The sequence below is a fragment of the Balaenoptera physalus genome, assembly GCF_965194825.1.
Source record: "Balaenoptera physalus genome assembly, chromosome: 3".
Lineage (NCBI taxonomy): Eukaryota > Metazoa > Chordata > Mammalia > Artiodactyla > Balaenopteridae > Balaenoptera > Balaenoptera physalus.
In genome coordinates, this window is record NC_138890.1 from 166,000,850 (window position 1) to 166,022,566 (window position 21,717).

The following is a 21,717-nucleotide window of genomic DNA, read 5'->3' on the forward strand; positions in this document are numbered from 1 at the left end:
GCAGGCATGAAAAAAAAATGGCCATGTCTTTAAGGAGTTTACAGTGTAGTGTAGTGACACAGATAATTGTAACTCAGCATGGAAGATTGAACATGAGGAAGATTTGGACAATTATGATGTGAGCAGAGGCAAAGGAGATCAGAAACCTTTCTAAGGAATTCTAGAAAGGCTTACAGAGCAGGTGCTACTTCATCTGAGGTTTGCGGGTTGAGTAGCAGCTGGATAAAAGGCATTCTTAGCAGAATGAAGAGGCTGAGCAGGTAGGAGGGGCTGGCGAGAGCATGATATGCCTGGAGAAGCTCCCTGGCATGGATAAAATCTAATTTGTGGGAGTGGGGGAGATGAGGAGGTAGAGCAGATGCTATTGGTGCCCAGGGCCGCATCCCTTTGGCCCTACCCTGCTACAGATGCAGCTGTTGGAGAGTTTCTCCCCCAGATGCCAGTGGTGTCCCCCGGTTTTTCAGCCTTATGACTTTCCTTGAAGCTAGAGAACTGGCTCAGCCTGGAAGAAGGGGTTGGGTGAGAATTAATGCTCCTGAGACAGCCATACCCTTAACCAATGAGGGAAAGAGTGGAAGGTAAATGTCCCACCTCCTGTCTTTTAGAGGGACACTCCATCTGTGACCAGCTCACCAACGAGCCCTTTATTGGCTTTGTCTCCTTTTCTGTCTCGCTCTCTCTTTCCCCTGAATCACTCTCTCTTCCCCCTGAATCCAAACTCTCAGTTCCCATGTCTTTGTCTCAGGCTTTGCTTCCAGGTGGAATTCAAATTAGTACAGAGGGCATGGCATGAGAAGCTTTGTAAGTCACAATAAATACCGAGATTTTATCCTGTGGGTGATGGGAAGCCATAGAGCTGGGGAGTGGTGTGATTAGCCCTGTGTGTAGAAGACCATCCGGTGGCCGCGTAGAGAATAGACTGGGACCGGAGGGGCCGTCTGGGAACTTCCATAAGGAGGTCCTAAGAAGGTGACAGCAAGAAAAGGGTGCTTACTCTGGGGCAGAGTCCATGAAGGTGGAGTGATCAGGACAGTCCAGAAATGCCTAGGAGAAGAATTAAGAGGAATTCGTTTAACCAACATTTAAAAAGTCAACCTTTTTATTTTCCCTTAGAGTGCTCTTATAAAAATGTTACGGTGTCGTATTTTAAATGAAAATGATACAATTCTACCTACAACCATAATGAAATAACTTTTGATAGTTTCTCTTGTATGGGCAACAGACCAAGTCCAGTTTTCACCTATGATACATTTGAAGAGGTTGTTGGCCTTTTGTAAAGAGTGATTAGATTTTTTTTAAAATGTTGCCAGTCTTGCGGATATCATGTATTGAAAAAGCTGACCTGTGACCAAGTTGAATTTCAGCACTGTAAAACATTGTAAATAATTACCCTGATTCTTTTTGTGATTTTGGAAAAAGAGAACTATTCTCTAATTTTCTAGATAGGTTTTAATGTAACACCTTTTCCAGTTTACATATCTATGTATGTGTGCCTGTGTTTGTCAATCTTTCACACAGTATGTAATATTTTAGCCTCTATTTTTATGATTTTATACTTTAAATCTTTAAACTTTTAAAACTGAAATACAGTTGATTTACTATATTGTATTAGTTTCAGGTATACAGCAAAGTGATTCAGTTAATACATGTACATGTATCTATTCTTTTTCAAGTTCTTTTCCCATTTAGGTTATTACAGAATATTGAGCAGAGTTCCCTGTGCTATACAGTAGGTCCTTGCTGATTATCTGTTTTACATATAGTAGTGTGTATATTTTAATCCCAAACTCTTAGCTTATCCCTCCCCACCCTTTCCCATTTGATAGCCGTAAGTTTGTTTTCTATGTCTGTGAGTCTATTTCTGTTTTGTAAATAAGTTCTTTTGTACCATTTTTTTAGATTCCACATATAATATACTTTAAATCTTATTCTTCAGTTTTTTACTTAGTGACTACCATCCCCTATGTACAGAATCCATCTTATTTAAGAATAGCTTTAGGGTTTGAAAGATTTGAATACCTTTTTTGAAGCTGACCACAGAAGAAAAATCCTTGATTTTTGTAACATTAGTTTAGCTGATTTTTTTCCAGATGAGCAAGACCATATCTCAGCAAATCAAAGCTGTTAATGGAGAGAATCAGGTATCTTTAAGGGACATTTCAGATATAAGAGTTAATCTAATACACCATAAACCAAAAGATTTTTGAGCTGTGAAATTTGAAGAACTTCCGTCCTACATTAATTCCTTCATCGCTTCCAGCATGGTAGCATTTTCCCCCTTATGTAACACGCAGTTTTCTTTTCCAGAAGATAAAAAGTGCTTTAGTCAATAAAATATAATGAGGGTAATTATGATAACTTGGAATGCAGTAAGACATGTATTTTCAATGTAATTTTGCATTTTTTCATGTTTTGAACACCTGCTGACAGTACACTGCAAATTGGTGCAATGTTACCTAATGATGGTTCATTCTACATGGGAGTTGTTTAAAATTTGTATTTACTTGGTATAGATTGTGGAAAACCACACCGGGAAATGAGGATGAATCCCAAAGCGATGACGGCTCCACAGATGTTTGGTCGGCTTGACGTGGCAACGAATGATTGGACCGATGGGATATTTTCTACTCTTTGGAGGAAAACATTGAGGGCTAAGAAAGGTAGAAGATGAATTACCAGTATAATTTTTGACATGTACTTCTAAATAACATCCTTTGTGGCTATTTAAAATTAGTAGAACAACTGTAGTCTCCATATAATATCTTATCCTAGACCAAGAACTCATAAATCAGTATGATAGTTGTGAATGTTGAAATACTGAAATGACTGATTAGTGTATTTAAAACCCGCCCCCCCCATTTTTTTTGGTTACAAAGGGAATTATTTTCCTTTTGAAAAAATATTTCTATATTCCTGTGAAAACTTAGGATAAAATAGATAGAAAAAGCTGTTAAGGAACATTGATAGTACTGTATTCAAGTGATTTCATCATCACTGTTTTCACTGAAGAGTTAAAAAATGGTACTCTTGTTTAAGTATGGCCTGTTTTTAGAAAACCGATTCTCCTATAAAATCACAGGAGGAAATGGGCTTCTTTGGAAAGAAAATTGTGTATATCAAAAAATGAAGTCTAACAAATTATTCTCTTTTAGATGTACACGGGTGTTTGTTTTTTGTTTAAACACACTCCTTAGGGGCTAGTGGTTCACTCTGAATATTCTCTTACTTAGGGACTTGAGCCCAATGGTCCCAGAAAATAAGCTCAGATGCAAGAGGTGATATCAATTCTCCTCTCACTCCTGAATGAGTAAGAGAAAAGCACAGTGCAAGCAATTGCAGGGACAAATAAGAGTATAGGAGGAGGACAAGACATTTGGGCTTACTTCATGAGTGCACACTTTGGGCAACAGTGTTCTGTTGAAAAACATCTAAAGTGGCACCACTGACGTTCTCTTTGAGGGAATGTGGCTGATCAACCCAACACCAATTGTTAAAAGAGAAAAGAAAACGCTTCATTTCTAAAGCGTGCTCATATTAGAAATTGCTGTTGTTTTATGGGAATGAAATAAAATTTTGTGTCTGATTTGTTCTAGTAATCCTGTGTAAACACAGATCCAGTAACCAAATGTTACCTTAAAGAATAGGTGCTTAGAGAGGTTTTTTCTTTTGTCCTTTTTAGAAAGGCAACATATACTTTTTCTTTCACAGGGACTCTGGTGATCAGATCATCATTTTACTTAAACTGCTAGTTGAATGAGCACGATTAGGAATTTCATAGCATTTGATTTGACTTAGAATATTCCACAGTTATTACATTAGAGATAAAAATTAGAACTACAAACCTGGTCATGGTGTTGGTAAGTAAGAGTAACTAGTGGTTAAGAAATTAAGAGTAACAAACTGAATACCTACATTTACAAGGGCGTTTCTGTTGGACATTCTATCGATTCTCAGTATAACCCTGCTCTCAGTAGCATCTGGCACAGTTAATCAGTCTTATTCTTGAAACCCTTCCACCACTTGACTTCAGGGATACCTTACCGGCTGACTCGCCTCCTACTTCTGTTTCACTGAGAGGTCAGCCAGAGGGAGGAAGCAGTGGAGGAGACCCTACCAGAAGGCTAAACGTAGAAGTGCTTGTATCCTCAAACCTCTTGTCTCTATCTATACTTATGATCTAGAAGAAACGTACCCAGGCCATGGTTCTCAATGCCATCTCTAAGCTGATGGCTTCTACATTTTAATCTCTAGCCCTTGAATTCCCAACTCAGCAGCTCTATGGGCTGTCTGTTGGACATCTCAGACTAAACGTGTGCAGACCAGAATGGGTTCCGTGGCTCTGCCTTTCTGACATCACTCACATCCCTTTCCCCCTTCCCTTCTTCTTTCTAACCAGGTTCCACTTCCTGCTGTTCCTGGAACGTGATCACACCAAGCTTGTACCCACTTCAGGACCTTTGCAATTACTGTTCCCACTGCCTGAAAAATTCTAGCTCTAGATCTTTACATCACTTCATTCTCCTCCAGAAATACCTCATTGACCACCTTATCTAAAATGCCTCACCCTCTTATCCTGCTGAATTTTTCTTATATATTTCTTTGCATATTGGTTTGATTGTCATGTCTACCCCTTAGAAAGTCACCTCTGTGAAGGCAGGATGTTGTCTTTTTTTATCACAATATCCCTTGAACTGTGCTGATACAGAGAAGGTGCTCAAGGAATATCTGTTCAATGAACTAATGACTTTTTCTTGATTATGGGCTTCAAACAACTGCTATATAAAGAACAGGAAGAGTCCTAGGTGACAAAATACGATCATCATTTAGATCAAAGCTTTATTTAAAAATTAATGAAAATTACATCAAATTATACTACTTCTTCAAGCATAGTAGTTATGTATATATGCGTATATGTGTATGTTTGCTTTTCTCCCTGCCCTTGGTGGGATGTTCTAGGGGAGCATATCTGGATAGTTCTTGACGGGCCAGTAGATGCCATCTGGATTGAAAATCTGAATTCCGTTTTGGACGATAACAAAACTCTAACCCTTGCCAATGGTGATCGGATTCCCATGGCTCCAAACTGCAAGATTGTTTTCGAACCTCATAACATTGACAATGCTTCGCCTGCTACTGTCTCAAGAAATGGGATGGTTTTCATGAGTTCTTCTGTCCTTGGTTGGAGTCCTATTCTTGAGGTATGATTGGAATCTTTTTTTTTTTTTTGGTATAATTAAAGAGGGAAACAGATCCTTTAGCATTCTTTTAGAGTGTGTGCTGATTTTTCTGCAGACCTGTTGGTGTAATTGCATTTTAATGCTGATGTTTGTGGCAGATGCTTGAATGCTCTGGGACCTTCAGCCCAGGTTGTCCCTTGCAGGTTTCTTCAGTGCTCAGGGTTCTTCAGTTCTAATAATTTTCGACCTGTGAATTACACCCTGTGGGCTGGGGAATAATTGCAAGGCCTAGGTGAATCAATAATCCCACTAGGGACTTCTCTGGTGGTCCAGTGGTTAAGACTCTGAGCTCTCAATTCAGGGGGCCCGGGTTTGATCCCTGGTCAGGGAACTAGATCCCATATGCCCCAACTAAGAGCCCGCATGCCACAACTAAGAGCCTGCATGCCACAACTAAGACCCAGCGCAGCCAAATAAATAAATAAATATTAAAAAAAAATAATCCCACCAAACTGTCAGTGAATAAGGAAAATTTAATTGTATCACTTTGGGGATTCATGATATTTTAAAAAGGTACTCATTCACATAAAATTTGGGAGCAACTGTCTTAGAATATTAACTCGAAGAAGACAATTTATTAAAATTCACATAAAGAATTTTTATGAGATTCAATAGTCATAACGTTAGTTTTAAGTTTGCACTTGAAAATAATATTTCAGATAATATCTTTTCAATTCATGATAAGGTATATTATTTTATTACTACCAATGTATGTTAGAGTATGTTGATTATTATAAGATTATAATTGAATGCCTTGCATACTTAGATATTTTACTAAATAAATATTATAGTGTAAGGCAGAATGCTTATTAGACAAGCCACCTGTAAAATCTTTTTTGACATTGTTGGTCAAATTATTATTTTCATTTGCATAAGGTTTTTGGAGATAATTTTGATTGAAAACTTATGAATTCATATTTTAAATCAAGTAGATGAAGATGTGAAGAAGGAGGGGATTATAAAGCAAAATGATACTGAAGTACAGTTGGATATGTCACTAAAAATGCTTCTGAAGATTTCAGATTTCACAGTTAAATTATCCATCCTTTATGAAGAATACAGAGCAAGAGTTCTCAACCCTGGCTTTGCAAGAATAATCACCAATGACAGTTCTTTAAAATACAGATGACTGTGTCACACCTCAATCTATCAATTTAGAATCTCTGAGGAGGAAGGTGCAGGAGTTATTGTTTAAAAAAATTTTTTTTTAAAAAAGTACCACAATGGATTCAGCCTTGGTAACCACAGATGCGGCAAACTCCAAGTGAAAATGAATTTGTGATTTTCCCCCAAATACTTTAAATTCACAAAGGCTTTTAAACAATACTTTTACACTATTAGCTAATGAATATTTACAGTTTGCTATTTATGAAATGAGCTTCTATTATATTCTGTCCATGTTGAGGCTGAATAAGGCCTTTACATTAACGCTAAGTTGCTTACAAATGGTTAGCAAGAAGCAAGACTCACAAGACTGGAGGTGTTTCGGGCAGGGCAGCTCTGAGAGAACTATTAGAGGGCAGACCAATGGGGAAGTTGTGTTCATGGGAATCCACGAGCCTCTGTGAGCCACGCTGATTACATAGCACCATCAGCTTGAAAGTGCTATGTTTCCTTTTTGTCGCTGTGCGATCATGTTGAATCCGTGAAATGATGGATGATTGAGAATCAACATTTTATTGCTTCTGTTCAGAATCTCTAAGAATGACCTGATCTCTTGATGCCAAGGGAACTTTCCTCACCTGAAGAAAATATTGTGTGTTAAGTGGTATTTTGTTACGAATCACATGTAGTTTCCTAATATTGGGTTTCCAAATGACTAAATTCCCCATTTTCCTGAGTATTCTTTGATATTTTTTCTACGTTGGTTATTCATTAAATTAGAAGAAATAAAATTGTCATAAATCTTTGTTTCCTATTTTGAAAAATCTGGGGATGGATTTCCTTTGTTCATCTTTCATTACTTTTTCTTTTTCTAAGTTATTTCCATGTATATGCCTCCTCATTTTCTCCTAGCATATTTTAATCAAGAGCCGAAGACTTTTCCCTCCATCTTGGCTTCAAGACCTGAGCTTATTTGTAGTGTAGTAGCTGAACGTAGGGATGTTGGAATCAGACTCTGGGTTTGAATTTTGACATCTACCAGCTGTGGGATCCTGGGCATGTTGCTTAAACTCCTTGGGCCTTAGTTTCCTCATCTGTAAAAGGATAATAACAATTCCTAGCTCACAGAGTTGTTTTGAGCATTAAATGAGGTAATACATGAAAGAATTTATATCAAGGTCTGGTACATCAGAAGTGCAGTATAATCATTAGATATTATTATTATTATTGTTAACCCATATTTAGAAAACTTTTGTCCAAAAATGGCCATTTTTCTGGTGTGCTAATAAATTTAATTAATGCATTCATCTGCAAACCAACAGGGTTTTCTTAAAAAACGTTCGCCTCAAGAAGCTGAAATTCTTCGTCAGCTGTACACCAAGTCGTTTCCAGACCTGTATCACTTCAGTATTCAGAACTTAGAACACCAGATGGAGATGCTGGAGGCCTTTGTGATCATGCAAAGCATCAACATGCTTCAAGGCCTGATCCCTTCCAAGGTAAATAGCTCAACTTTCTAGAACTCTCTCTCCTTTTAGCTGAGCCGTACTGTGCAGTCTGTGATATTCTTGGTTTGAGAATTAAATAAGTAAAAGAAAAGTTTCTCTCGTGCTCAGGAGCAAGGCGGGGAGGTCACGCCGGAGCACCTGGGGAGACTCTACGTCTTCTCCCTGATGTGGAGCGTCGGGGCAGTGCTGGAACTGGATGGCCGGCGCCGCATGGAGCGCTGGCTGCGCTCCCAGGAGAGGCTGGCCTTGGACCTGCCGCCTCTAGCAGGGCCTGACGACACCATGTTTGACTATTACGTCGCATCTGATGGTGAGCCCCTCTCTTCTATCCATCCATCACACGTGGGACCAGTTTTTTCCAAAATGGCTAATATTTACACTCTATCTACCTATCATCTGTCTATCATCTATCATCTATCTATCTATCATCTAGCTAGCTAGCTAGCTAGCTAGCTAGCTATCATCTATATTTCTAAATGGTAATTAAAACTCTTGGCTGTAAAATTGAAATGGAAATGTTTATGTGTATATGAAAGAGAGTCAATTGTTTCTTTTTCAAATATTTATTTCAATTGAGTTCCAAATGCACATTTTCTTGTTAAATATATCGTGTACTGAACTTTTAATGAAATACAAACAAATTTAAAAAATCACCAAATCAGATCCATTTCAGCCATTCATTCGATATAATCAGCAACTTATAAAAAAATGACGAAGTATGAGGTATATTTTTATGAAATAGGTGTGTATATCTATATATCTGTATCTATGCATGTATTGCAATACTTTAAGTTTATTTAAATGTGCATACATATATATAAAGTACATATATACACATATATGAAGTACAAATATACGTAATATTTATATATGGCATCCTAGGATGTTTTATTTCTGGTTTTACAGTTAGGGAAGTACGTAATAAAAAGTGATTTTAGGTACATACGACTATCACTGTCCTGTATTTTTCTTTTTAATAAATTATTTATTTATTTATTTATTTTTGGCTGCTTTGGGTCTTCGTTGCTGCGCGCAGGCTTTCTCTAGTTGCGGCGAGCGGGGGCTACTCTTCATTGCGGTGCGCGGGCTTCTCATTGCGGTGGCTTCTCTTGTTGCGGAGCACGGGCTCTAGGCGCGCGGGCTTCAGTAGTTGTGGCACGTGGGCTCAGTAGTTGTGGCACACGGGCTAAGTTGCTCTGTGGCACGTGGGATCTTCCTGGACATGGGATGAAACCTGTGTCCCCTGCATTGGCAGGTGGATTCTTAACCACTGTGCCACCAGGGAAGTCCCCTGTCCTGTATTTTTATACACACTTTTTGTTATTGAAAACCTACATGTTTAGAAAGAAAATTCCAAGATACTTCTTACTATTTCCTAATATTACCACTTTGGGAATAGTTTCTTGGGAAATTTTGACTCAGCGAACACATACTGAAATACTTAGATGTCTGAATTTAATGAATTTTACTTTGTGGGGAGTTTTTGGAAGATAGCTTCATGAGATTCAAGGAAGTCTGCTCATTATAATTAGGAATTAAGTTATTAATAAGAATATGAAGATGTAGATGTCTTCTGTTCACCTCAGGTAAATGGATCCACTGGAAGACGTGTACTGAGGAATATGTGTATCCATCTGATGTCACCCCAGAGTATGGCTCCATCCTGGTGCCAAATGTTGACAACGTGAGAACTGACTTCCTAATTAAAACCATTGCTAAACAGGGCAAGGTATGCCTCTTTCACTTTTATTAAAAGTAACATATTTAAAAACGTACCTTGAAAACATGAAGCATCGTGTGACCACCTAGAAGGGTGGGATAGGGAGGGTGGGAGGGAGACACAAGAGGGAGGGGATATATGTATACATATAGCTGATTCACTTTGTTATATAGCAGAAACTAACACACCATTGTAAAGCAATTATACTCCAATAAAGATGTTACAAAGAGAAAAACGAAAACATGAAGCATCTTGCATTTATTTTAGAATGTTTTATGTTGCTGTTTAGAATAAATAAAAGTATTACCCAAATTAATATACTTCTTTTATTATTCCTCAGTAACAATATTAGAGTTGAATAGCTTTAATTCATAATTAAGTAATGATTTTTCATATATTGAGAGAAAGTGAATTTTGACTTGTTTTTCTAAAGAGAAATCCTTCTCTTTTGATCATTGTATTATTTTGCCGTGGCTGCCATAACAAAATACCACAGGCTCGGTGGCTTAATCAATGAACATTTCTTTCTGTACAGTCTGGAGGCTTGAAATGCAAGGTTAAGGTGTTGGCGGGTTTAGTTTTTTTGGATAGCCCTCTCTCTCTCCTTGGCTTGCAGATGGCTGTCTTCTCACTGTGTCTTCCCATGGTCTTTGTGTGTGCATCCCTTGTTTTTCTGTGTGTCAAAATTCCCTCTTCTCGTAAGGATGCCTGTTAGACTGAACAAGAGCCCACCTTAATGGCCTCATTTTTAATGTAATCATCCCTTTAAAGACGTTGTCTCCAAACGTAGTCACATTCTGCGGTACTGGGGGTTAGGGCTTCCACATATAAATTTTGTGGGGACACAATTCAGCCCATGACAATAATTTTATTGTATTTCTTGGATTTCTTCCTCAACTCTTATTTTAGGCTGTGCTGTTAATTGGTGAACAAGGAACAGCCAAAACGGTCATAATCAAAGGATTTATGTCAAAATACGATCCTGAAAGCCACATGATCAAGAGTCTGAACTTTTCTTCTGCAACCACCCCACTGATGTTTCAGGTACTGGCTCATTGGTGCTTCTAGTTCAGCCCAGGTTTGTGATAAGCTTTGGAGGCTCAAATCTCATGCTGTTCTGCTGTACCCACTGAACTTCATGTGCACTTTCACAGCCATAGTAAATCCCCTACATACGTCTTCCATTATCTCTATTTTTCTGTTGCAATAGAATCTCCCCCTAGTTAGATGATAACATATAATCTTAAATTATGGAGAAATAAAAAGATTATATATGGTGTTAAAAGCCTCAACACTGTTTAGAATATCTCTGTAGAAAAGCCTGTGAACATGCAAAATCCAAAATTGAAAGAGATATTATTTATTCCCCACCTAAACCTACTTCTTCTCCCTACTGTCTGCTTTTCTGCGGGTGTTACTATTATTCTAGTCATTAGGACAGACACACTGGAGTCATCTATGATGGTCTCTCTCTTGAGTCAAGGGCTGCTAATATATCTAAGGAAATACTTTTCATGTTGTTTCCTTTTTCTCCCCTCCCCCTATTCACCTCTACATAATCTACTTCATGATTCCGCAACAGGGTATTAGCATCAAAGAATCTTGAAGCTGGTCTTGCTTCAAGTCTGATCCTCTTCAATCCTAGTTTCTATTCTTTTTCCAATCTCTGGTTCCTATTTATCTTGTTGTTCACTGACTTAACATTCCACAGTGGCTCCTATTATCAATTGCAGCAAGGAATACAATCTTAGAATCTTAGCACATTAAAGATTTTGCTTATGATATCATTGAGGAGGAACAGAGAACAACTCTCAAGTTTGCATTGCTTTTGTCAATGGAACTGCCAAGATTGACCAGGGCTTGCAGTGGCTAACTGGTTCTTTTTCTCCTGTTCCTAAATTATTTAAGAAACCAGAGAGTAAATCTTAAATGTCAGTCCATGCTTTAATTGTTTGCAAATAATCTGATACCTTTATTAGAACATTAATACATTAATAAGAGATACATTTTATAAATTGAAATGTATGAAATGGTACACTTGAAAAGATACATATGAAAAAGAGTTAGGAAAAGGTACATTAATAAATTGAAAATGGAAGGGAAATTTTTAGGGGAATTCAGATCTAAAGAATTTCATTTTTGATTAACTTTGTTGTTCTTTAGTTGTTGGGATGAAAATATCAAAGAGCAATGAAAATTCTTGAGAACAAGGCTAAATCATGACTTTTTAATCACTTAGTGTAATTGGTGACTACAGAGCACCAAAAAACTAAGACCCTTGATTAAGTTTCTAAATAAGACTGTCAAAACATTATGCTCCTCTGTTAGCGATGGAATTTCCAAAACTGGCTAGCCTTCTATCATTAATGAATATCATTTACACACTGTTGTGTTGGGAAGGTCTGGATCGAAGGTGAACCCCAAATTGCAGTGACTCAGCAGTGGTATTTTTGTGTTTGGGGAACCGCACACTAGATTATCCTAGGCTGGCAAGGTGCTAACATTATACACATTCCCTTGATACTATTTTATATTTTTAAAACTTTGTTTTACTTTTGGAGAACATCTCTTTAAAGGTTACAATATAACCTTACTTGTGGATGCAGATTGTTAAGCATTAAGTCAAAGTGTGATTTTTGTTTTCATTATGTAGGGTAGCTATCTAGCTCTTCACATTTCTTGGGAGTGGATTAAATCTTTAGGGCTGCAGTGCAATTCTGACAGCAGCTACCTGGAGTTAGTGCAGACTTCACAGGTGAAGGGCTCAGTCCCTACAAAACTTCTGTCACTTCAGAACCAGCCAGAAGCTCAGGGGTTCCCAGGCTACCAACACTTTTGAACAACTGGCTGCAAACTGAAAGGTTTCTATGACCCTGTCAGTTTTGATAATTCACCAGAATGACTCACAGAATTTAGGAAAATGCTATGCTTATGATTATGGTTTTATTATAAAAGATATGAATTGGGATCAGCCAAAAGAAGATGCATAGGACAAGGTCTGGGAGGGTCCCGAATGTGAACCTTCTTTGTCCTCAGGATGTACTACTCTCCCGGCACATCTGTGTATATCAGCAACCAGGAAGCTCACCTGAGCCTCAATGTCCAGAGTTTTTACTGAAGTTTTATTACATTGGCATGATTGGTTGGCCATGTGATTGAAGTCAGTCTCCAAACCCCTTCCCCCTGGGAAGTCAGCTGGTATCACGTGGTTTAAAGCCCTAACACTCTAATCATAGTTTGGTCTTTCTGGCATGAGTGGTCTGAGGGGCCCACAATGAATAACAAAGACGTTCTTATTATGTGGGAAATTCCAAGGCTCCCTCCTAGGAACCAGGGACAAAGGCTAGCCAAATTCTTTAGTATATGGCAAGGAGTTGTCACATATTTTTGCTAGTAACTCTTGGTGATATTTACCCCTCTCAGGTGGTAAAGACCTGTGCTTTATGTCTCTATAGCATGAACTACTTATTAATTTCCTAGAAAAAGGCACACGTAATCTAGAAAACATCCTGTTTATTAATATACAAATTCATAAACCATGTAATAAATTTCTAGAAACAGTACCGTATCGAAGTATAATAAATTAGAAGAAGAAGAAAAAAAACAGGTTTTCAAAACATAAACATCTGTATTCTTTAGGGTTCCATTATCTGATTCACAACTATTGATGTTTAACGCAAATCCTTCCTGTCCTTCAGTAAGAAGGTGGTCTCAACACGTCACTATTTCTTTTTCTGTTCAGACGCATCACAGGATCATCTGGTCTGTTTAGTGCCTGTTTTGACTGCTAAGCATCAGGGCTTTCAATTAAGCTAGACTCATTAGTTTTAGAAAACTTTCAATTAGCCAAACTGCTGTAATTAACTTTCTCACTATAATTTTCAGCCGTTCATGCTAAACAAGGGCTGATGGAGCTGAGCATTTGTCTCTGTGTGTCCCATTTATTTGGCTCCAAACCAAACTGAAATTGTAGATGAGAAAATAGATACCGTCCATCCCTCCCGTGTTGCCATGATGGCACATGTGTCAAGGACACACGTCTGTAACTTGACAGGTTGTTTTCATCTGAACTTCCTTTGTTTTTACCGTGGTGTCACTTTCACATCTTTTATCAGCAGGAGGACAGACTCTATGTCCCTCTTTGCCTGGGACTGTCCAGTTAACTTCTGTTGTCTCAGGTGAATAATGAATAGCATCCTTGTTACTATCCAAAGTATGAAGTTTGGACCAAAATTATATGGTCACCCTCTTTTTGGCTGAGGAAATTTCAGTCAGTCTTTTAAGAGAGATGATTTCTTTTTTCAAAACAAATATTGTTTTAATTTTTTTATTTTTGAAATAATTCACACATACCTTTAAAAATGTAAACAATACAGAAAATAAGACGAAAAAGAAAATTTCTTAAGAGAATTTCTGAAAAGATTTCTCTGTTCTAAAAATAATCTCGAAGTATTTTGAATGCAACAACCATCTTACAAATGCTTGTGTAGCAATAGGTTTTGTTTTTTAAAAATGACAATTGTAGAGCTTGGAAGGAAATTCCACATTTTTTCCTAGACTCAGAACCACTTTTCCTAATGAAATCTTATGTAGACGACTAATCTGTCAAACAGGTAACAAGGGATTTGCTTTGATGGAATTGGAGCTGGCCTCCTGAAATCCCTTCCAACCTCCTTCTTGCTTCCTGTAGGGGCCCTTGTGATTGAAGAAAATCCTTTCTATGCTTCAGAGTATAGTGTGAAGACCAGTTTCCAGAGGAGACTCTGAAGATATAATACATGAAAGTGTTTTTTTATGGTAAAAAGCTCTCTAAAAACGTCAGGTTTCACTGTTAATATTAACACACTCAGGTTGAGGAAGATTGAAGTACTCATTTGAGTTCCCAGATAGTTAGTTGGTGGCAGAACCTGGGTGAGAAACCAAGTTCCCATGTCTTCCGCTGTGCTTTTCCAGTTCAACCATCTGATCTTTCCAATGGCTTTTCTTTATTCCTATTAATATTCAAATGGCTGATTTATCACAGTGCATTTGTTTTATTTTTAGCTTTTAGTTACATATTATTATCTTTTCATGTTATTTTTCATATAATTTTACTTTTTATAATATGCTATTGAGAATTTTAAACTTTACTAATATAAGCCTGTTTTCATTTGGTTTTGATGAGTTACAATAAAATGGAAAGATACTCTTTAGATAGTAGATTTCTTAATAAAAAGCATAAGCTCTCCATTTTTATCTTTTAGCTAAATAGCAGATACATGGAAGCCTAAACTTAAGTATATTTTATATTTCAATTTGATTGGATGTAATATGTATGAAAAATGGTTTAAGTGCTGATATATAGAGATACCTATATAATAAAACACATCTTTCATTTTTATAATGCATTAAGTTCACTAAGTGCCTTCACATGTATTATATCATTTATGGATAATATTCTGTCGTGTGTATACACACACATACATATACATGATTTATGGATCTCTATATACATTCCCACTTTTGAGCTGTGGTTCAGTGACTTATGTGGTTTAAAATGACTTATAAGTCATAAAGCTAATAAGTGGGGGAAGTAGCAGTTTAACCCCTTTTTTCTAACTTTAAACCCCGTCAGAGCTATTGCATAAGGCAGATTTTGTGCTATGTCCCATTCACAGAGAAAATAATGTGAATAGTGAACCCAAGAACTGGGCAGTGCACAACCTCCTCAACTGTACATGTTCCTCCCCCTGGCTGGGGAAACAGACATGTGCACAACCAAGTATAGCTGATGTGATAAGGGCTACTTATGGAGTAATCTAAGTACCCTGGAGCCCAGAGGAGGAGGGGATTCATTTTGTTAGGGAATTACAGGAATAAATGTAATGAAAGAGTTGACCGTTACTTGGGGGAATTTAATATTTATATAATGTTAATATTTTAGGGATTACAGAGGCTGGATTGTCTATTAAGAAACTAATTCAGAAAATTGAATTGCCCTAGTTTTAGAGCTTTTCATTTGGAATGGAGAAGAGTAACGTAGAATGGCTTTCCTCAACCCCATTCCTAAGTCTATCTGGATGACTAACCCATCTGTTTTTTATGTCTAAAATGTCACTGTCACAACTGGGGTTCACTCTAGTATCCCATGTATGTGTGAGCTAGACAGACAATGAGGTCAGAAACTTGTTTAGGTGCCATAGGTTGCTTCAGATGATGTCATGCTGACTACCATTCTGCTATTTCAGAGTCAAGTCATTGTCTATTCTCAGAGCACAGCATAAACTTCCCTTAGTCCAGGCCCTTGCTAGAGATTTCAACTCTTTACCAATAAGCCGGGTTGAGGGAAGTGACTTTTATGGAAGGTCATTCATCTAAGTCAATATTTCACAAATTGTGTTTGGGTGATACTAATGCTGAGAGATTTTTTGGCTCAGAAATGGCTACTTTAGGAATATGTAAATAAGGATCTCTCAATGAACACTGTAAATCAGTCTGAGAGGAGCATCATGTTATTGTTTTATTGTTAACTGACGATGAATGAATGAAGACCGTGATGGGCCGGAACCAAGAGCCTGAAAAGGAATGTTTAGAAATGAGACTGAAGGGTGAGCAGGGAGCATTCTGGTGTTCCTTGTAGGTCACTGATGAGGAACCGCTGGAATACTGAGCAGGACTGCGTCACCACTCAGCAAGTTCATTCTGGCTGCAGGTGGAAGAGAGAGGGCTGTGCTCAGTGAGACCTGAAAGGAGGCGGTTACAGTAATTCCTCCAGAGAGAGCTTGACCTGGACCAAGATATGGAAAGGGCACAAGGATGCGTTCAAATTGTGGTTGAGAAGCAGACCAGACAGGACTCGTTTTTGGTTGAGTGGATATTGTTGGAGGAGAGGGATAGGAGAGAGAGAAAAAAGTTAAAGATGACTCCCAAGTTTCTTGTCTTTATTGATCTATGTATCAAATATTTACTGATAAATATATTGTACCAGACACCTTTCTAGACACTGAGGAGGCAGTGGTGAACAAGATAAACAAGGTGCCTGCCTCCCTTGCATTGTAGTGGGAGAGACAGACAATAATCGAATCAATGAATATACCTATTTGGTTTTATTAACTGGACTATGGTTTATATCACCAAAAAGATGGATGAGGTGGGACAGTAGATCAAGGAGACCAGGGAGAAGGTGGGTGGCAGAATACTACAAAGATGATAAATTATTCTTTAAACTGATTTCTTTGGGGAGACAGAAGAGTCTAGACAAAATTGTAAATCACACAATATAGACATTGTATATGACGTATAAAGAAGTTTCCAGGCCTGACTGGAAGCAGGGAGGGCAATTTAAAAGGCTGTGACATTAATCCATATGAGAAAGACAAATAACGGATCAAGGGCATATCATTTTTCAGAGAGGATGAGGTACATTAAAAAGCAGTATTTAAATTGCAGTAGAACTTATCGATGTTGGATGTGAAAATGTTTGGTTGAGACTTAGGTAGTTGGTGCTAATCCCTGAGATGAGCACCTGGGGTGGGTGCAGATTTTGTGATGAGGCAGAGACATCTGCGCTTGGATATGTTGATTTTGTGATGCCATGGATAATCTAAGTGGGGAAGTCCAGTTGGAGACACTAGTCCAAGTATACGGCTTTCCTAAATATTCCCAAACACATAGATCTATGATGGAGTAGAACATGAAGTTACTGTGTTTCGGGCTTTCGGGAGATCTTATCAAACTCCCCAGTTCATTCGGCAACTATTTAATGGGCAGCAGTTCTAAACACAGGAAGAAGTCTCAGCTTCTAGGTTCACAAGCTATTTAATTTTTCTCCCTCCTTTGTTTTTGTTTTTATCAACTTAGCTTTTTAATTTTATATATATAGAAAAGTAATAATTTTATATATTAAAATGAATTCCTTCTAGTAATTTCCTGCTATTTCAAAGAAATTAGGGTCATAATGAAGGGGAAGAAAGTGCAGGTATGTGGCTATTGCTCCATATTATTTCATCTGTTCCACCTATGGCTTTCAGCTCTGAGAAGGCCCCCCAAGACATAAAATCTTCATGTGCCTATGAGTTCTCATTAACGGACGAGGGAATATCTGGAAGGCTCTAGTTTGCCATAGGGAGTTGTCAAGAGATTATTAATTGCTTTATCCATTTAAATTCATTGAGGAGAGCTAAATTTAGCCTAGTACATTACTTTAAACAGTTTTCTTTTGTGTCAGGGGAATATGAAATTCTTCTTGCCATTGTACTGTTGTCATGGGAAATTTGTGTGATATGTTTATATATCTTTCTATTTTAAAATGGTGAAAAATGTTCACATCTTTTGCTATTGTTCGTTAAAATGATGACAGAAAATTACAATTTGAAATTACCAAACTGGGGAAATTTTCAAGGACAGATGTATATATCTTTTTGTTTATATCTTGGCCTTATTTCATAGTTGTATCTTGAAGGATTATTAATGTCATTTTAACTGGTTTGCTCTTCATCATGAAATAAGGAACCTCTGTTTTGGATAGGATGAGAATGCGTTTTATCTCCATACACCTCCACTCTCTCTTATATTTATACATTATCTTTAACGTGACTTAAATCGTGAATCAGTGGGAATAAAATGAGGTCTTTAAGACTGAGTTTCTGGAGCATGAGAAGTGTGAGCCCTTTCTGTTTTCTTTGCAGTGCTGGCTCTGCTTAGTACATACATTCTGAACAACTGACTGATTTCCAAACTACACTCTATGACCATGGAAACGTTAATACTGTAGTCAATAGTCTGGGGTTCTTCCCTCATGTCCCCCTTACTCCTTCCAACACCCCTTCTGTCAGTTTTAGTATTCCTTTCCACATTGCTCGGACATTTTTTTATAGCGCACAGGGCAGTTTCCTCCTGTACCACCTAAGCTCAGAATGTATTGGATAGAAAAGAGGGGGAGCTGTCCTCCACTTTGTGAAGGGGAAGAGAAGTGATTCAGTGTGATTGCATCTGCCCAGAGCAGATTGTGTCAGGCTACAGAAGCCAGTTGGCAGATTTCTCAACAAAGAGAGAACAGTCTTCAGATTATGGCAGCCCATGGAGCTCAGAGCAAGACCTGAGAAGCCTCTTGGACAGTAGCCCTGTTTAGCTTTGTCTATGATTATAAGGAAACTTTGAGGAGGGCTGGACCTTTGAATAATGGGGGTTAGGGTTATATTATATTGTCACCAACGTAGGCACAATAAGACAAAACTAAATCTGTAGAAATAAACAGAAGAGTCTCATCCCATTCAAGATTTACATTGATCAGAATATTCTTTACTCCTAAATTAAACCAGATTTTCAAAGGTTATAAACGTTATGCAAGAAAAGTTAGGTAGCTCATGCCCTGCTTTCCAGAATTAAGGGACATTTTGGGGTTTTTCTGAGTAATTTTTAATCATTTCAAAGGTTCCTGGATTTTTAAAATAATTAACCATATCTTAGGGGATATTTTTACAGATGTTTCTGTTGACTTTTCTGTTTAACAGAAGACAATAGAGAGCTATGTGGATAAACGCATGGGCACAACATATGGCCCTCCAGCAGGAAAGAAGATGACTGTTTTTATTGATGATGTGAATATGCCAGTAATCAATGAGTGGGGAGACCAGGTATATCGATCCTATTGTGCACTTTATTTGCCTAATTCCTCATTGATTTATTTTTTGATGAGTAAATATTTTTTACTTTTTCAACTTGCAATTCCTAAATTCCAATAAGGTCCATTATTTGGAAACACTCAAAGACTTAGGTCCTGGGATATAAAGGAATGACATTTTAATTCTGAAAGTTGTCTTTCTTAGGTTACTAATGAGATAGTACGACAGCTGATGGACCAGAATGGATTTTATAACCTAGAGAAGCCTGGGGAGTTCACCAGCGTTGTGGACATACAGTTTTTAGCAGCTATGATCCGTCCTGGGGGCGGACGCAGTGATATACCCCAAAGGCTCAAGAGGCAGTTCTCTATATTTAACTGCACGTTGCCCTCTGATGCTTCTGTGGACAAGATCTTCGGTAAAGTGAACGTCAGTGGGGCCTGGGAGGGAAGAATCCCTGCTTGGGTTCCAGTGAGAATATATCCACCTAGAGGTCAACACAGAGAGAGCGTTGGGTGGTTTCTTAGTCTACGAGCTTCATCACTCTCAAGCAGTGTATTTTGTTTATATAAAGATTTACTTTATTATGTGTGTACTGAGTTGGGTGCTAAGTAGATTTTTTCTGCCTATGTATTTCTTTAAGAAACTGTCGCTAGCTTCTTCAGCCAGGAGGTTAAACATTAAATGGTCTTAGACACGATGAGATGCTTTCCTCATGGGTACACATATTTGAGGTCTGCATTGATATATTGCCATACCAAAAGTTTATGTAGCTGATACCTAACCAACCCATATAATGATTTTGGCCAAAGAAATAATATTGCACAGAGTGGAGATTAGCCAGAGTCTGATCCTCAGACTAATTTATAGGGTTGTAATAAATTACTGATTGATTACATATGCAGTGTTTCAGAAATAAATTCACCCAAGAAACGCTAGCGCAATCGATAACCATAATTATTTAACTGAGAAATGAAAATGAGTTTAGAAACTGATTATGGAATCACTCTTTTCAGAAAAAGTATAAAGTTACGCATGCATTCATGTTAGGTACTAATTTACCATTTCTGAAATTGCAACTGAGAAAAAACTAACTAGGATTACCCTGATTAATTTCTGACAGACTAGAATGTCTTCTTAGTGCCCTAGGGTAGTGGAGTACGGCAGTATCTGCCTTCAATCACAGCAGTGGGCAAAGGTTTGGAAACCAAATGACATGGGAATTATCTAAACTTGGGAGAAGTAAAATGGACTAGAAGGAATGACTAGTATCGCTTTTAATTATTCTTCTTTGCCTGGAAAATTTTACCTGTAAAGTAAATGAAAATATTTTATAATGCATGGAAAGGCAACAAAAGAATGGAGAAATCTTAGAGGATTCATGAAAGCTCCCTTTTACTTATCTTTTTCTAAGACAACTTTATATATTCATCATTGTTACCCATTTAATAATACTGAATCAGTTCAGCTAGGGTTTTCAATAGTAATTCTTAGTCAACTTTTCAGTATTTGAATGCTAACTTGCTTGAACCTATACCTACTTTGTAGGTTTAAAAAAACCCCAAAGAACATTAATTAATAGAAATTTCTTTAATATGTGGTTAACTATTAAAATGTTTAATTATATTTGTACTCTGCATTATAATGTTTTTCATTTTCACTTAGGTGATTTGAACTGTCAGTCAAAATGTTATGACTTTTTTCCCCTTTCAGGTGTGATTGGGATAGGATACTACTGTACCCAAAGGGGCTTCTCAGAAGAAGTGAGAGATTCAGTGACGAAACTGGTTCCCCTGACACGCCGACTATGGCAGATGACTAAGATTAAAATGCTCCCTACCCCTGCAAAATTCCATTATATTTTTAACCTTCGAGATCTCTCTAGGATCTGGCAGGGAATGTTGAACACTACTTCAGAGGTTATCAAGGAACCAGATGTAAGTGATACATAAGAGAGTAAAACAAGTAACTTTGTTATTTATTATAAACTCTAAATATTCTTAGGAATGCAAATTTTAGTGGCATCATGAAAATATTTTGGGATGTTTTAGCATGGATATTTTTTTCTTTGCTGCTTTTCACGAACATAAATAAGGGAAAAGTATGCCAAAATTTTTTTCTTTAAAAATTCCAATTAGGACTTCCCTGGTGGCACAGTGGTTAAGAATCCGCCTGCCAATGCAGGGGACACGGGTTCGAGCCCTGGTCCGGGAAGATCCCACATGCCGTGGAGCAGCTAAGCCCGTGCACCACAACTACTGAGCCTGCGCTCTAGAGCCCATGAGACACAACTACTGAGCCTGTGTGCTGCAACTACTGAACGCCGCGCGCCTAGAGCCCGTGCTCCTCAAGAGAAGCCACCGCAGTGAGAAACCCGCGCACCACAGCAAAGAGTAGCCCCCGCTCGCCACAACTAGAGAAAGCCTGCGTGCAGCAACGAAGACCCAATGCAGCCAAAAATAAAAAATAGATAAATAAATTAATTAATTAAAAAAATTCCAATTAAATTTGGTTTATGTTTAAGGAAATATTATATACAATTATTT

The 21,717-nt window shown here is 37.7% G+C and overlaps 1 protein-coding gene and 1 long non-coding RNA gene across 11 annotated transcripts in view; one reads left to right on the plus strand and one right to left on the minus strand.

Moving 5' to 3' along the window:
• DNAH5 (dynein axonemal heavy chain 5) overlaps positions 1 to 21,717 on the plus strand; it is a 316,103-nt gene that overhangs the window by 202,961 nt on the left and 91,425 nt on the right. For all 10 annotated transcript variants that reach the window (XM_082458341.1, XM_082458344.1, XM_082458345.1 and 7 more), the window contains 9 exons: positions 2,514 to 2,660; positions 4,957 to 5,198; positions 7,664 to 7,840; positions 7,958 to 8,159; positions 9,436 to 9,578; positions 10,479 to 10,613; positions 19,061 to 19,183; positions 19,376 to 19,589; positions 20,885 to 21,108. In XM_082458341.1, the coding sequence (XP_082314467.1) occupies positions 2,514 to 2,660; positions 4,957 to 5,198; positions 7,664 to 7,840; positions 7,958 to 8,159; positions 9,436 to 9,578; positions 10,479 to 10,613; positions 19,061 to 19,183; positions 19,376 to 19,589; positions 20,885 to 21,108 (1,607 nt within the window). The remainder of the gene's footprint in view (positions 1 to 2,513; positions 2,661 to 4,956; positions 5,199 to 7,663; positions 7,841 to 7,957; positions 8,160 to 9,435; positions 9,579 to 10,478; positions 10,614 to 19,060; positions 19,184 to 19,375; positions 19,590 to 20,884; positions 21,109 to 21,717) is intronic.
• The window catches only part of LOC309659093, a 357,758-nt gene that overhangs the window by 115,390 nt on the left and 220,651 nt on the right, over positions 1 to 21,717 (minus strand). The gene's annotated exons all lie outside the window — the stretch shown is intronic.